Raw genomic sequence first — 17,448 nt, 5'->3', positions numbered from 1 at the left:
TTTAGAACATCAATTTGCTTTAAGATTCAGTTTGTCCATTTGTCAGAAATGAAATTTATGTGACCTCCTGATCTATAGCAGTGAGGCAATCCTTACCTTACAGCCAGAGGATAGGATCAACAAAGACGTGCATTTTAGAGTTTTGTTTGCAGGATATTTCAGTATCATTTTCTATCGAGGCCAACTCTATTACATGAGGCTCAATTTTGCAGGAATGAACAAGAAAAACTGTTCAATATCGGTATACTTCTTAGCTGTTATTGATGTCTCTTAGAAAGGTCATTTATCCTGTTTTTTCATATTCTTCCCAGTTCAGCTGTTTTCATCATCAAGACAGTATTTCTAATCAAATGTCTTACTGCTATCTTAAGTCAAAGATATATTTTCTTTCTTTGCTTCAAACCTTCACTCCTATTTTCAGAACATATCAGAACATATCAAGTCTTCTGCTATATCCCTCCATGACATTCCCTTTATAACCATATTTCAGAGTTCCTACTTGATTGTCCTAATCAAGTTCTATAGTCTTTACTTTGAATCTAGCCTCCTCTCGTTGTTTCTCCATCTGCCTCTTTAGTTCCAGTATTCCTTTCTAACATCATCTTTCCCACAAAGGTATTGCTTACACTGTGGTGTAATTTTTGTAGCCCCATTTTGTTGATGTGATTTCCATTCTCAAAACCGAACATGGATACTAACGCTCTCTTTCTTTATCTCACTTCAAAAAATGTTTATTAGCACCTACTATGGAATGTAAGCATTGCATTATATACCAGAAGGAACATGAAGATGACTGAAGCACAGTTTCTACCTCAAAACACTTAGAACCTAGTGATGGGGGTTAAAACAAGTAACAAGTAACCTCAGTAAAATGTTTTGATATGATCAATGCTATTATTAGCAAGATATAAACAAGGTACATGGGGATGTTTGAAAGAAGAAGAGATTCATTTGAGAGAATAAAATGAATCAGCTCTGGATCTTTGATCATGGACTTCTGATAATCTCTTCTGTTGTATGTACCCTTTCAAAATATTTTTCCATCACTTGTTTCACGATGCTGCACACGAATGAAACCATAACAGATTGCTTGGGCAAGTTATCTTGTTTGCAAAAGAGAAGATTGTTAGTTCAATCAAAGGACTGACCATTCATGCTAGAGTCACTTATGCAAGAATCAGAGGTGCTCAGCTCCCAGCACCACTTTGACCTATGTTTCCAAACACAAAATCTGGACTGAAAATATTGAGTCTAATTTTCAGGCTGCTGAGGCTGAATCATCTCTATTATACATGATTTTTCTCTGAACCTTGATTCCTCCCTTGGTAGCCATTTTGCCTAATATCTTCTGAAGTTTGAGTTTTGCTGAAATCAACTGTAAAAGTGGATATTTAACTCTCATTTCTGTGTTCTAATAACCACCTACCATTTGCATATTTGTTAAAAGTTGCCATGAGAGCCTAGGACATATGCTTTCCTCTTTCTCTGCTTATCAGCTTGGCTGGTTTTAGAACTGTATTTTCTCTGAGTGTTGTTGAACGGTGACTCATTCTGTGAGGCGAGTAACACAGTGAGAGGGCAGCAAGCGGTTCAGTGTCCTTTTTCCCCGGGGACTCATGATGCCAAGTCAGATCATGCTTAAACTACCAGGTCTGCAATGCAGCACCAGTTGTTCCGTTCATCTGCTCCTGGTATGAATTTCCAGGCCCCGCAGACAGTCAAAGCAGTGTTTTACGTAACGTGCTAAGGTGCAGTGAAGTGTGAGGGAGCAAGAGGGCTTGATATACTGAAGCAGAAAGTCAGTTCATCTCAAGTAGCTTGGGGGGAAAAGAGGGAGGTGTGATGACTGTTAGGTACTCCCCGGCCTACTAACCTCCCAACAGCAATAAAATCAAACCTGAAGCCAACCCTCAAGGGGGTATTTGGTATACAGAGACAGATATTTTTCTCAGGTATATACAAGCAATATAATCAATTTATATATACATCATACTTTTCAAAAAACGCATTATTGATTGATGATGAATATATTGCCCAGATATTAGGGAAATTTATTTGTTCCAAAGTAGTATTAAAGTTTTTCTCATCTTTTTTTTTTTTTTGTCTTTTCTCTTTTGTGAGGAGAGAATGCTTAGAAATTGAACAAGGGACAGATAAAGGCTGTGCATAATCCTAACCAAAACACGGGCTTAGAGGGTTGAAAAATGAATCAAGGAAAACTTGTTTCCATGACTGATTACTGTCATCTACTCACTACAAATAAAAAAGATTTTATGAACTGCTTAGAGATCTTCTCTTAGTGGAGATTTTAAAAACCTCAAATAATTGGAATATATTAAAAGAAAAATATGATGACCCACCATGACAGCAAATTAGGAGAAAATTTGATAAGGCCTTGAAAAATACAGGATTAGGAGAAAGGCTCAAGTAAAAACTACAATGGTATTAAATTGTATTTACATCTAGAAACAAGCGAGACAATAATTTTTACAAGTAGTTCTGAATTTTTCTTAGCTCAAATCTGTTGCATTGATTAAGATTCAAATTCAACACAATTTTTCAAAGTATCAGTGGACCAAACAAAATGATAAAATAGGTTTTTTTTAAGTGTTTGTGACGTGGTTCTGACATTTAACACAAAACAAGACAATAAAGAAAAGAGAATGATTTCCACAAGTGCATGGGAGGAATTTTCTGGAGGACCACACATGGGAGTAAACGCGTATGCAAATTAATCTTAATTTTAAAATATCATATTATATTGTGTTACATCGAGCCTTGCTTTTCACAACTCGAAGTGTTTGTAGGCAATTAAAATTCCAAGGAATAAAATCATGCTTTATTTGTTGCGTCATTGGGTTTAGTTAAAAGGAGTCAGAGAAACCAAGTTTTCCTTAAATTTTGATTCATAATTACCGGCTTAAGACAATCACATTCTACTCTAAGACTTCGGCTGAAGAGCAAAGAAAGATATAAGGTAATTTTATATGGGAAGAACTACCCTCTAACTGCACATTTAAATAAACAACTCTATCTGGTACCTGTCTTTTCTTCTAATTTGTAAAACATTATAAGCTCTAGTTAGCAATATCTGATATAAAGAAGCTCATACCTTACCAAGATTAAGAGAGGCAGTTCTTTATTACAATGTCCACGCAAGCTAGCCCCCAGTTAGGTGCAGATCCTTCTATTTACCAACAAGACAAGTCATATATGATTGAAGCCAATTCTCCAAACCTGCCTTCAAACAGTATAGAGACCGCATAGGACAAAGCAAACGTGACAAATACAAACCTCATGCCTTTTCTATCAATCCTTGTCTTTCTCACTCTTTCTAGCCCCCGATGCCTAACCTTTCGAAGGAAAACACTGAAAAGATCCCCATTCTCTGTCCTCATCCATCGGCGCCGCCAGGCCCAGACACTTCGCAGCGAGGCCGTGTGCTTTTCTGCAGATCCGCCCTGAATGCTAAATAACTGCTCGGCACACTCCTCTCTGTGGAGCTCAGGGAAATGGCAGCCAGAGCAATGAGTGGTTGGCATGGCAACAAGGAAAGGAAAATCTGCAACCTCTTGTATTGTTAGGCCAGCTTGTTTATTTGCCTTAGGGGTCTTGCGGATGGCTTCAGTCGTTTCACAGGAGAAATGGTCCTGTACTATTTCGCTCTGCCTACATTAATATATGTTATATACCATATGCCACAGTTTGAATGGGATGGTGACTCCTACCAGTAACTCTCAAATCTGGGGATGGAGGAGGGGAGAATGGGGAGGTAAGAAAAGGCAGAATTTTCCAAGATCGAAAAGGGAAAGAGAGAAGTTTAAAGGTATATTCAGATTTTTGCTTGTGAGTGATGACAACATTTTTCTCCACTGTGCATTTTCAAGCTTAAATTTATAATTTCAGCAACAATAAACTTAGATATCCAAGTATGTCCATGACTTGGCTGCTTGAGTCATGCAGATGTGAAAGGGCAGGCCAGGCTTTAGAAGGCACATCTCCACTGGAAAGCTCTAGAAAAACTGACCATGGATAACCCAGAAGAGCCTTTACAGATCTCACTGCTTTGACAGGGAGTAGACCTGGAAAGAATCCCGGGAAATGTTGGGGAAACACAGCAGCCCTGGGAAATCAAGGGCCAGTTACTGAAGGAATGCCCTTTAATCTTTAAATTTACTCAAAGAGATACCTGATGCTGGCTTTTGATGATCACGAAGGCACTTTATACTGTGACTGGTGTTTTTACTAGTATTCAAAGCATTGTACCTTAAAACAGTCAAAAATCACGAAAGCATGATTTTAAATACTTCAAAGTTTTGGTATCTGTAAACTTCTCAGAATTGCCTCCTTTCTTTCTCCATTCACACTGAAAACTGGGAATAAAGGTCTCATTTTCTGTCATGCTTCAAGGTACATAGGTGTGACTGTTCTGCAATGGAAGAAGAATTCCCTTCTTTGGCTATGACTGGTAACAGCCGCAGCTGGGCATGCGGCTCTGTATCAGGCTGCGTGGGGCAGTGGAAAGAGCACTCGCCTATAAAACAGGAGACCTGCATGTTGGCTGTAGCCATGTGATCTTGGATGGGTCGCTAAACCCATAAAGAGGAGTGTGAAAGGTCATCTTACAAGCTAACATCCAGTTATCTTGATGTTATCATGATATAAATTCTCATATGAGTTTGGGCCCCACCCACAAATAAGAAGCTTAAAGATGAGTCTCCTAATTTTCACTCAGATCAAACTCTATAGGGACCAAAATGCATTCTGCTTGCTTTCTTCAATGAAGATAAGGTGGAAAAGAGAGGAAGGGTTTATTACAAGACTTTACTCCTATTATTCATGTAGGGAAAACAATTGAAAAATAACTGCTTTAGTCACATGTTTTATTCACTTATCAATAATAATAACTTTACTACATGGCCTGATTCTCAATGTTTTCTCACTTCTTTTGTTAGGCTTCTGTGGCATGGCTTCTAAAAAGGACACGTCAATAAGCAAATGTAAGAAAAATTCTTAAAGTAATAGGTGAGCATTTAATACTATCTACCTTTCTATGGATTAGCTTTAAATTGGAAGGAAAGAGACAAAAATCTAGAAGGGTAAGCTGTAAAGAAATATAATGTAAAGTATAATTTCCTTCCAGCTTTTCCTGTGCAATTCCTACCCTCCTGCTGCCTCCCCCACCACCTCAGGGCATAAGATCAAAGATAAGCTGACTATATGGCCTTGCACCTTTAAAAATTAAAAGTTATTATGGCCCAGAAGTGAAGGTGCACATTGAAAAGGGTGGATGAGAGACAATGACGTAGACCTTTGGGTGAAGTAAGTCCACTCTGAAAAAGGAAGGAAGAAGGAGGGGGAACTGACGATTACAATTCATTTGTTATGTGATCTTGTTTATAGAGATAAATAAAAATAAACAATGTTGAGGAAAAGATTTATTTCTAAGAATGAAGACAAGGCTACAGCAAAGAAGGAAAGCAGAAGAAAGATCTTCGGCTTCAACCAGGAATGGTCTGGACACTATAGCATATAGCTGAGGATGTCACCGGGAAATGTTTCATGTTCACAATGTCCTGAGAAATATCCATTATAGGGGAAATTGCAATATACCAATACATTATATGGAATGATAAAAGAGTGGGCTAATATATAGCTTGATCCTCTTTCAAATAATCACCTCAAAATATTGATATAATGCCAGCTCGTATCAATGGTCTCCATCATCAAAGGATAGCATTTTTAAAGAACATATCTAAGACTTGAGAACATTTCTTTTTACTGGGGATAATTTTTGTTTGTGATTTGTGAAACAGTTATATATAAACCATCAATAATATAATTTATTCTTTTATTAAGCTAAAGTTTGGAGAGAAATTTAATTGCACATTAACTTATCACTGGGAAATCCTCTGTAGGTATGAGAAGATAATATTTTACACTTTTCCCTCTCCTACTGCTTTCCACATGTGGATAATTGATGGATTCAATACTTGGCCTGTCCTTTCTGGAGGGACATTGATTTAAAATCACATCATAATTTGGATTGAAACATCACTCTGGTAACCTAGAGCAGGCTGTTTACACAACCTTTGTCACTTTGAATATACATATAAAACTTACATAATTAGTCTCCCAAAGGTAATGTAATATTCATTTGATATATATTAAGCTGAATTCAAAATTATCTCTGGATGGTCCTGAACCCACAATTTAAAGAAACATCTGTTAGTCTCTTTTTCATTTATATTATTTTCTCAAAGAAGCTGGCAAGGACACACTGACCTGGCAAATAGATTTTTCTGATGCTCTTAAATACTTAATTAAGACCATTGAAAAAATGAAATAGTGAATGATGTTGGTTCTCTACTGCTTGACCAAGCATGCTACAGTGATTTTTTACTTGAGTACGTAATAAGCCTCCATAATAGTCAGTGAGAGTCAACTAGGGAGAGTTCAAGAGACAAAATAAGACTTTCCAATAGTTTTCACCATTAATTTGAAAAGGACTTTCTTCTTTCTGCATCATTCATTCAACCACTCACTCAACACACATTTATTGAGTCCTCGAGGTATAATGTCAAGTGCTGCAGGGGAAGATGATGAGAAAAATCTTGGTCTCACGTTATCTCCTTCCTTCCCACAACCATTTTGTTCTAACATGTCCTCAACTCTTCATGCCTCAATCCCTTCAAAAGTTTCCCAGTTAGTGCTCCTGACACCCAAGTCCCACCCTCTTCAAGTTGAATTACACTCAGCTGTAGAAAAATATTCCTAGACCCAGAATGCCCTGTTGTCCATATAGATACAACTACCACCACTGATAATCATAATAATAATAATGGTAATTAATAGACTATTTCTTGAGTCATTCATTTTATATACTCTACTATCTCTTCCAATCCTCCTTGTAACCATGAAAAGTAAAAATAATATTTTTATTTAATTCTTAACCACAATTTCTTACTAATGGGACATTTGTGTCTATATAGGGCACTGCACAGCTTTTCAAATCTTTGAATTAGATTGGACACTGCCACCCTCTTTTTCCATTCCACATACATCTCTGCAGGGTATTTGTTTTTTATCACAGCAACTGCCAAAATCCAGCTTCACAAAGACAGGGCATCTTGAAAAGGAATGTGGTGTGATCTAATAGTGAAATGGAACTATCTTGAACTAATAGTTCATGTAGTATTTGAAAGCCATTGAGTATCACAGTGTTTCTTCTGAGTACTAAGAACACTCTGCCATACTCTTGTGCCTTTGCTGTGGCACCTCAAGACGCTTCTGTGCACAATTTGGGAATTTTGTTTGGAAACAATCCCTCTTTAGCTTTGTCTTCCTATACTGCTTATTTGGCACTTAACACACTGTGTTCTGCATCTGAGTTAATTGTACACACATGTCTGATGTCTGCTACTAGATCATCTGCTCTGTGAAGTTCAGAGTCCATTCCTTGCACACGTCCTGGCACAGCTTGTACGTAGAAAATGCCCAATAGTAGTTTGTTGAATGACTGGATTTAAAAAAAAAAATCATACTATATTTGAAATGCCTTTCATACTTGCCCATTAAAAGTTAAATATATTTTTTGAACTGAGTGTACAGTGCACGTGTTGCTAACTAATTGAGTGTAGAAAACTAATCTTTGAATAAGTAAGGGATGATTTTGAAGGGGGTATAGCCTTTCTTACTAGTAGTTTACTTACTCTCTTTGGAGTAGCATGTCAGCAAGTTGCTGTGTTCAAATGCATTAAATTCTGAATTACGGAAAAAAGGGAAATAATGGTGTAGAATATTATAGGGCAGGCTAGTGTTTCTCTAAGCCATTAACGACAATATCATCAATAGTAAAGAGGACTATTGGTAGAAATTACACTTTGAAAGGAAGTACTTAAGATTAAATTATATTATGTTCTCCTTTAAGCATCTGTATATTAGTTCTTAAAAAGCTATCTGAGGAAGTATTAAATGGTTCCTGTGTATGTATGTGTGTGTTTGTTTTCTTTGCTTTTTCTCTTTTATTTTTTAAAGGCTGGGAGATAGACTCTACATTCCTTTCTGCCCTAAAAAGTAAATATGCTTCTTATCAGTTAATCGATTTAAGTCCAGTATCATTCAAGAGCATCAGTAAGAAACTATTTGTGAAGTTTTCTTTCAGTAATTTACAATGCTGACAGTTACTAGCAAAACATGCATACATCAAGCCATTTGTCTACTAAAATTAAAGTGGTAAAAACTAAATAGGGAGATGAGATTGAGCATACAACTAATTTGGGGGAAATGTCAGGCTAGTTCCCATGATTTTTCTCTCCTTTTGGTGTCTATTTCCCCTGACTGACTGGAATTTCAGTCCTAGCACTAGTGAAAGAAGATCAGTGCTGTAAATTAATTTACTTTCAGCCTAAACAGACTTCAAAGCACAAAGCAAGCCCTGGTGACAGAAGAGCCGTTAGTTACCTGCTGTTTCTCTGTCAGCTGAGGTCAGCTCTCCATTGATCCCATTCTCTTTGGTATTTGAGTAGGTGCCCTGTGACCCATGTTCTCCAAAGGCGCCCTCTTCATCCTCCCTGTACGGGAATCCATTGGCGCTTCTGACAAGTCCTTCCCCTGCCCCACCTTGATCCTTGATCTCAGGTGGATGTGGGTGGGCGGATGCCTCTGTTAGTTGAGCTGAGGTCCAGTGAGGCGCCTTTGCTTCATCTTTCCGATCATCTGCCATTCTTCAACGTCCTGTGACTTCTCCTGTGATTGGAAGAGGAAAAATGGCAGCCATGACTTTGGAGAAAGCTTATCTGATATTAGTAGTACTAAGATAGGGAAAATTTATAGCAAACTCACTAGTTAGCTACGGTCAAAAAACATATTCGACAACCCACTTTTAATATCAAGAGGTAGCTATTGTTAACACCTTGGTTTTTACAGATCTTTTCTGGAATATCTATTCTTTTAATATAAGATCACCATCAGTTTACATATACTCTTTTTTTTTTTTTTTTTTTTAAACTAGTGCTTGGCATTTAAGGACATATCTGAGCTAACTTTCATTGACATGTGACATTGTACAGTAAAGGAATTCTTTAGTATAGGGAAAATCTGTAGGGTGACAAAACTGGATAGAAAACAGTGGGGAAAAGAATGGCTGAGGGGAAATGCTGGATTATGGAAAATTATCCCAAATACTCTTTTAAACCACAACTCTCTGTGAAACCTAGCAAAGACAATGGCCAATATATTAGCCCTTTCAGCTTCAAAGATGATCAATTCAAACCAGAGGTAGATATGTTTTTCTGGATACTGTGTATTAAGAGAAAGACAGTTTTGACAATTTTTCAGCAAACTTTTCTAAGCCCTATGTATAGATTAATAGAGAATGAAATTTTCTCAGTATAAATCTTACATAGAGAATAAAAATTATAATATCAGGCCTATGTCATAACTTACAGTTTTATTTCACAATTAAGTCAATTAAGTTAAATCACTAACATATATTAGGTGGCTGTAAATTATAGTAAAGTTTGAATAAGTCGTGGAGTAGGTGTTCTGTACGTGTTAAGCAAACGGCAGATACCGTACGGCCTTCACTTATATGCCGATGCCACTAAATTTAGAGATGTAGTTGATGAGAGGTGATAAATCACTCAGTTTTGAAAAGCTGTTGCCAGCAATGTAGCTTTGTTGATGGTCTATTGTCCCCACACTCATGATGACGTAGAAAATGAGAGTCTCTGATGGAAACTAAGAACACTTTCATTTCTTTCAAAAAGAGTAACTCAAGCAAAACCCTCCAAACAAGGAAACAAAGACTGTATTAAAACAAATCTACTTTTGGCTACCAAGCTCTGTTTAGAGACATCACAAATAAATTAAGCTGTAAAGAAAGTAAGCTTCCTATCAGATTCCTAGTAAGGATCTGTCTGTTTTTTACTGAATTTCAATCTATTCTCAGGTCCCTATTCTAATTTTCTGTTCATACCAGGAAGAACTAGATGAATCAACTCATTTAAACTAATTTGATGATAACACACCCCTAACCCCAGCAATTGCTTCCCATAAGGATTCTGTTTATTGTCTCTATGAGCATATTTAAATAGGAGGTAAGAAGTTTAACTTTTAAAACATTGATTGAAGGGCTTGTGAATAAACCAAAGAGCATCCCCACAGCACTGATGATGTACAAAGAACTGTATGCATGGAAGAGTTTCCTCATATGTCAAATGAGGACAAGGATGCCTAGTTTATTGGTTTGTTGCGAAGTTTGAACAGAATAAAATAAAGGGCTCAGCACAAGTCCCTGGCAAGCTCAATAAATAGTAGTTACTACCTTTGTTATTATTATTATAATTATACTAACAGTCATCATACCACCAGTCATTACATATAAAATATTTTCAGTAGTTTTTCTGGAATTGCTGGCATAGGAAGAAGAGCCTGAAAACTTGGTAAGTCCAATAATAAAGAGTTACTTGCAAATCTGCTCCCAGATATCACAGAGAACTGAATGAACGTTCCAAGACAGACATGGCAAGTGTCTGGGACATGAGTGCCTGATGGGAGGAATGTGTCCCAGAACTAACCACTCCATATGTACATCTGAAAACTTAGCTACATCTTTTATAAAGACAGGTCTGCAGTGTTCTAGACTCCACTCTGCCATGGTCTTCTAGTCAACTATCAAAGGACCTAAATTGGGAGTCTGAAGATTATGTTTCTTCTGAGAAACATAATCTTGTTTCGGCATCTTCATATATCTAATGGGCTGAATAAATTATTTACATTCAAAGCGTGATTTTGATCACAATATTTTATTGCTAGCGAGACTGTTGGCTCAGCATCCTTATCTTTACATGCCTTGATTTCTTTACTTTTCCTTTACCAGAACAGCTTAAATAAAATTTCCACATTCTTATACGGTCCAAAATATTTTTTGTGCAGAGTGAACACCTGTAAATAGAAAAAGTTTCCCACAAAAAAGTATATGCCTGGCTAATACTGTTTTTAAAAAAATTTATATTTTTAGAACAGTTTTAGATTTACAGAAAAATTGAGCAGATAGGACAGAGATTTCCTATGTATCCCCTGCACGCAATTTTCTGTTATTAATATCTTGCATTAGTATGATACATTTGTTATAACTAATGAAACAATACTGATGCATTATTTTTAACTAAAGTCCGTAGTTTATTTAGATTATCTTAGTTTTTTCCTAACGTCCTCTTTTGCTTCTAGAACCGCCATCCAGGATTTTACACTACATTTAGTTTTCCTGTCTCTTCAGGTTCTTCTTGGCTGTGAGAGGTTCTCAGACTTTCCTTGTTTTTGATGGCCTTGAGAAATACTGGTCAGGTAAATTATAGATGCCCCTCTATTGAAATTTGTCTGATATTTTTTCATGAATAGTCTTTGATTATGTGTTTTGGCAAGGAAGATCACCAGCGGTAAAGTGCTCAAATAAGCTTGAGAGATGCTGAGATACATGGGCATGTATAACACAAGCTTTCTGAGAGCTTTTGCTATTCTACTGCACATGGGAATCTCAGGGAAGGCCAGCGGTGTGCAAAGCATCTCAAGCAATTGACTATAGAACCTTCATCTGATGCCATGTTTATTAACATCTCCAAAAGGATTTGGAAAATACTTAGGTTTGCACTTTGGCCCATGTTTAACTCTGGGCGTTCTAGCCATAGATATTCAAAGGAAATAAAATAAAATGAGCACCCATAACTCCCAGCTAAATTTGGCAATTCTTCCCCTAGGGCTATCTGGAAAAGATTTTTCAGTGACTAAAAATCTTCATTTTGAACCTAAAAATCCAACATGGAAATGAGCAGTGTGTTACTTGGCAATCATCCATTTAAAAATGTTATAATTTGTTTTCAAGAGACCAGGCATTCAAAAAGTGAATTCCTTAGTGTTCAATACTTTAGAGTTTTTAATTCTTTCTTTTTAAGTAATCAATAAAAACTAATGTTGGAAGAAGAAAGGGCAGATTGGCTACACTGATTTCACTTACTATCAGAGGCACAAATAAAGTGAATTTATTATCTAAAATGCATCATCTGGTTTCCTGATAAGACTATTCAGATAATACTCCTTAAAATGTATACAGATCAGTCAGATATCACTTTCTAATTTGTTGGGCTTTTGAAATGTACATAGTCTAACTCTCTATTAAGTGACAATCATTTTAGGAGATTTCAAGCTAGAACTGGCATTGCTCTGACAAAACTACTTTGACAGAAAATATGATTTGGAAAGATTTCCTTAGGTTTTACTGAAAAGCAGCTGGAAACAGAGGAGACACTATTTAGCTTCCCTCACTTACAATCACAACATGGTATTATTAAAATACCACCCATTCATGGTAAATTTCACTTAAACTCCCAATCAATGTTTTGGAGTCACAGATTATCTCTACTCTTCAAAATGGTGTTAAAACATAGTTAAAAGTGATCACAGCTTCCTTTAATTTCTTCTTCCTGATGTATAATATTACTTTTACCTGAATCTCTCTGAAAATTGTGCTTGTGGAATTAAAGAAGATAAGAAAACTGAGATAAAGGCAAATTCTCTCCAAATCTATTAAAGAAAACTTGTGAGGTACCAGGAATTGTAACATTCCATTCCTACTGTGTAATGGAAAAGACTCCTCTCTCCATATTGCAAAAGATCACATATCCTCTTGCTCCTAACTGCTCAACAGCTGGGCATTCGCCATACAATCTTCTGGATGGATAAAGCAAGCTGAGAAGCTACCTACACTCTTCTCCTTCTCCTCCTCCCAAAAGCCTAGCTTGATAATGTGAGCAAGGAAATTCCTGAGTTTTAAAAAAAAGGTACTAAGTCCAAGACATTGACCTACAATTCATAATAAGTTGCAATGGAATCTTAGCTGTTAGGGCTAAACACAAATGCCAGTATGAATGAGGATACAGACACCTGTAATATGGATTTTTAAAAAGCAATCCAAGAAGTTCAAATTTCTATTTATTTGATTTGAGAATGAGATATTTCACTTGACTCTATCATATCATGGCTATTATGCTACATAAAACAGGGCCCCAGTCTTCTTCCCAATTAAGATATACAGTTGGAAAGAAAAGCTAAGAGAAGGTCTTGTGCCACCACAAATGTTAGTTATAGACTTGAGTGGTGAGCTTCAATCTTTGCCACCATTTGTTATTAAACAATTTCCTTTTGATATTTGAAAGTTCTCTAAGGACAGACATTTCTTCTTTCATCAAAATCCCAGCTTTTAAAATTCCAGTTCTTCCAGCCAGTTTTTCCCTTAATAAGCCTTAGACCTGGCTCTCTCGATCTAGTGCTCCTTGGCAAGAGCATGCAGGTTTTTCTTCATGCCAGCTGTTGAACCCACTAATCATGGCTATACTCTGATTCATATCACTGATGGATAATTATGAAAAAATATAAGGTTCCTTAGTGTTTGGCAACCTGTCATTATCCTTTGATTACAATGACATGAGCCAGACATTATGACATGGCATTGATCAGATTTCTAACTTGCTGAAGATTCAACCTGTATCCTCTTATATCATGATAATAAAACTGCTATAACCTGAATGAAAACAGTCTTTCTACAGAGTAATTTCTAAGTTGAAACGGTATACAAACTAATTTCTTGTCTATTTAATACATGTAAAATTCATCAGTTTTGTTTTTAGGTAGATTTAATGCATACATGTTTACTGTTGCAGAGTAAAAATAAGTACCTTCCCGCATGTTGATTAGAAGGTTTTTAATTCTATGGATCAGGAGCCTAACAATTAGCCAAGGCCCTTAGATAATTCTAATTAAGAAATACTGAGAGGGAGAGAAAAAGCAAATAAAAGAGTGGAAGGAACAACAACAAAGAGCAAAAGAAAGAACAGAAAAAAAAAAAAGGAAATATCCAGCTCAACATAAAACAAGGCTATGATAGCAAAGCTCAATTCATTGTTTGGGATAGACATATTCTAATTTTCAATTACTTAATAGAAAACGTTTATTTTATATGATAATTAATGTAGTTTCTTGGAGACCCATTTTGTAGCTTATGGGTAGGTCTGTCAGTCAGTACTGCTATTACTTAGATTTCTAGAATATTGACTACAACATCAATAATTAGATTTCTACTATATTGAGAGTCACTTGTATTTAAATGCATCTGCTTTAAAAATTTTCCAGGCCTAAGACTATAATGTTCTATGTTTCAAAACTCTGGGACTTTACTTGAGTACCTGTCCAGATACTTAAATAAATTCATATTTTTGTGTGTGTAAGAAAAAATTTGGATTTGCCCACAAGCAACCTAAAAGTCTGCTTCCAAATCACTCTTGAAAACAGTCTTTTGTGATATGATTGTTCCTTGAATAAGGATACATCCAATAAGTTAATTTATATTAGAATTTAGAAATAAGATGAGATAATGTGTATTTTGCTGATTTCTGATATTTCTTAGTCAGGTAATATATCTGTTCCCACATTTCCCCTTAATTACCAGGAACTCTTTTAATGCTTAACTGCAGTTTTACCTCATTCTAAGTCTTCGGTACTGTGTCGGTTTATAGAAATAAATTATATATAAATATAATTTATATATAATTTAATTGTAAAACTTATCAAATCTTTCTTCAAGTCAGGCAGGATATATATTATAAATAAATAATAACTGTATCTGTTGCCTTCTGACATTTTATTTTAGGGTATCATTCTTTTGAGCAAATTACATAATATTACTTAGCACACAATAGCTCTGATATTATCCTTCATGTATATAAAGTGAATAAAATACAAAACAGACATCGATCTTTTTCATACAACATGTTTTATAAAACTTCACTTAATATTCTAGATCTTTCAGACAGGTTATAAGTTAAATTCTAATAAAAATATAATTTCTTAGAAAAAATAACATTACTTGGCTTTTAAAAAAAGTTTCTCTCCTTTATCCATTTTCCCTAGAATACTCTTTTAATTACCATCCAAGCAAATGTTGCTAATAAGTGAATGATAACTTTAGAATGACAAAGTATTTATTACTTTGAAGGTGGCCAAATAATACAGTTTTGTTGGTTCTCCCTAAAGGTTACAAAACCATATGTGTACATTAAAACTTAATGTGTTTAAAGGCTAGTTTAAAAAGAGAAGAATTTTCATCTGGACCTTGATCTATCATTGAACTGCCTGCATATTGTACATTAAAAAAAATTTGATATGCTTTGATAGTTCCTGTAGTTTCTGTTCTTTAAAGCAAGTGGTGAATGTATTTATTTAAGTGAACCAAACAGTAGTTCCTGAGCATATATGTCCCAAGGGCTTGCAGATACAAAGAAATAAAATAAAATAAGGTACATCTGTCACATTTCCTCCACTATAAAGAGAAGAAATAAGAACTAAACAGAAACACTCAGAAGAAAATGTCCCTGACAGCTCTGCTGTCTGAGCTACCAATGAATTTCATTTCTCAGGGAAAATCCAGGACTAAGAATGCAAATCAGAGATACATTTTTACTAAAAAAGAAACCATTCTCCAATTTTCTGCCTACTTAGTTGGAGCTTTTCATATTTTTCCTTCAAAGTATGAAAAGGGTTATGTAAAAGTAAGATGCACACAAGCAAACCATGACAGTAATAGTCAAACCTACCAAAGGGCCATTTAGTCATAAGCTGGGCTTCAAACATTTGTTGAATATTGAACTAATTAATACATCCAGATAAACACAGGGAAAAAGGTTCTGTCAGCTATAGATATCTGGCCAACATTAGCTCAATCAGTGAGAGAAGAATGGTTTTGAAACCTAATTTTCAGGCATGGTAGAAGAAGTGAGACTCAAGTTCTAACTCCACTGAGAGCATATGAAAAATAATGCTAAGTAGAACAAACTTCTAGACCTGAATATGACCTAGCATACATAGTAGTGACCATGCAACATACAGGTTCAGAAATATCTTTAACATAAACCGTTTCATCCCTCTCAGAAAAAGGCTTTAAAACATGAAACTAAAACGCTCTTTGGGGATCATCCATTCCAATGTAACTTAAAGTGTTTTCAGCCAATCACCTCCAACATCCATCCAATAAATGAGAATTTCTGGGTATAGGGCTTGGAAATTGGTATTTTAACAGCTTTAACAGATGACTCTGAAACACTGAAGTTGAAAGACTGGTGCTTTCAGGCAAGCCTGCTGCACAGGACCTCAGGAAAGAATGGGGAGTGATAGAAATGCACACATGAAATACCCCTGTAGAATAACAGGAGCAAGGGGTTAAGGCAATTATCTTGATAGGTCAGGCAGTCATTCTCAAAAATAGAAGCTGAATCTTTCATTGCCTTAGTCCAGGACATTTATGATGATGGGATGGAGTCCAATCACTGCTTTCAGTCAGCTTCCTGGGAACACGCCAGTTCTTTGTTGTGTCTAATCCTACTTGAGGGAAGCAGAAATGTCTCAGAAGCATGTTTAAAGTTACCCATTTTCTGTGGTAAAAAACCTACTGCACACTGTGAAAACAGTGACTAGTCCTTGGTCAGTTTAACAACATCTTCAAGATGTCTTTAGAATATTTATTTCAGATACTTCTTGGCACTCATTAACGGTTTAGGACAAAAATACACTTAGCCTAAAATACCTCAGATCCAGTTATAATCTTCTTTATCTGTTAGATCACTTTGGAGATGGATGTGGGATAATAGGCATGGTGTGAATATGTGATATTCTGAACTAGCAAAGCCCTCAAAGGAGTTAACTGAAGGATTTAATATCTAGATAGTTGAGATGTGTGCCGAAAATGTCATTTAGTCAAGAAGAACTTTTTTCTCTTGGGATTCCCATAAAACCACAAACCTCACTGTTTTTCTTTAGATTACAACATTAGAAAGATCACAAAGCACAGAAAGAGTCCCTGATTATAGTTATTACCAGGCAACATTAAATACTCTCAAAAACTGGCAAAAGGAGAAACAATGAAAGCTTGGAAAATCTAAAGGAAAAATACACTGTGTGCTAGATAAGCATGTCTCCATTTTTATAATGCACTTGGCATTAGCAATTCTAGAATGTTTTCTGTGATATGTTCTGCCCTGTCATCATGTAATGTGCCAGTTCAATAAAAACACTGGGATTCTAATTTTGTACTGATACATATCCAAGGATGAACAAAAGAATACAACAACAAGTTATATAACACAATTAAGCATATGAATATTGTTTCCCTTTTCCATGTAGGCTCAATTATGCTTTATACTACTAACTATCCATATCAGTACTACAAAACAGAAACTTTTGTTTTGGTCCCTAACAATATAAGAAATTTATGCAGAATCTGTATCTTTCCTAACAAATGCTGAGGAGTTCTAAGCTTAAATAGCTGTTGACTAACAAATTACAACCCTACGTATTTTCTCTTTGTCTCTATACAAAACTGAGGAAAAGTTCTTGATGACA

General features: G+C 35.8%; 1 protein-coding gene across 6 annotated transcripts in view; it reads right to left on the bottom strand.

The window, feature by feature from the left end:
• Positions 1 to 17,448, bottom strand: part of MAP2 (microtubule associated protein 2) — a 277,893-nt gene that overhangs the window by 64,342 nt on the left and 196,103 nt on the right. For all 6 annotated transcript variants that reach the window (XM_061186957.1, XM_061186965.1, XM_061186974.1 and 3 more), the window contains exon 4: positions 8,464 to 8,748. In XM_061186957.1, the coding sequence (XP_061042940.1) occupies positions 8,464 to 8,725 (262 nt within the window). In that variant the 5' untranslated portion in view covers positions 8,726 to 8,748. The remainder of the gene's footprint in view (positions 1 to 8,463; positions 8,749 to 17,448) is intronic.

The sequence above is a fragment of the Eubalaena glacialis genome, chromosome 1, assembly GCF_028564815.1.
Source record: "Eubalaena glacialis isolate mEubGla1 chromosome 1, mEubGla1.1.hap2.+ XY, whole genome shotgun sequence".
In the NCBI taxonomy this organism is placed as follows: Eukaryota; Metazoa; Chordata; class Mammalia; order Artiodactyla; family Balaenidae; genus Eubalaena; species Eubalaena glacialis.
The sequence above is the reverse complement of the archived record's forward strand: the minus strand, read 5'-3'. Positions and strand labels throughout refer to the sequence as shown.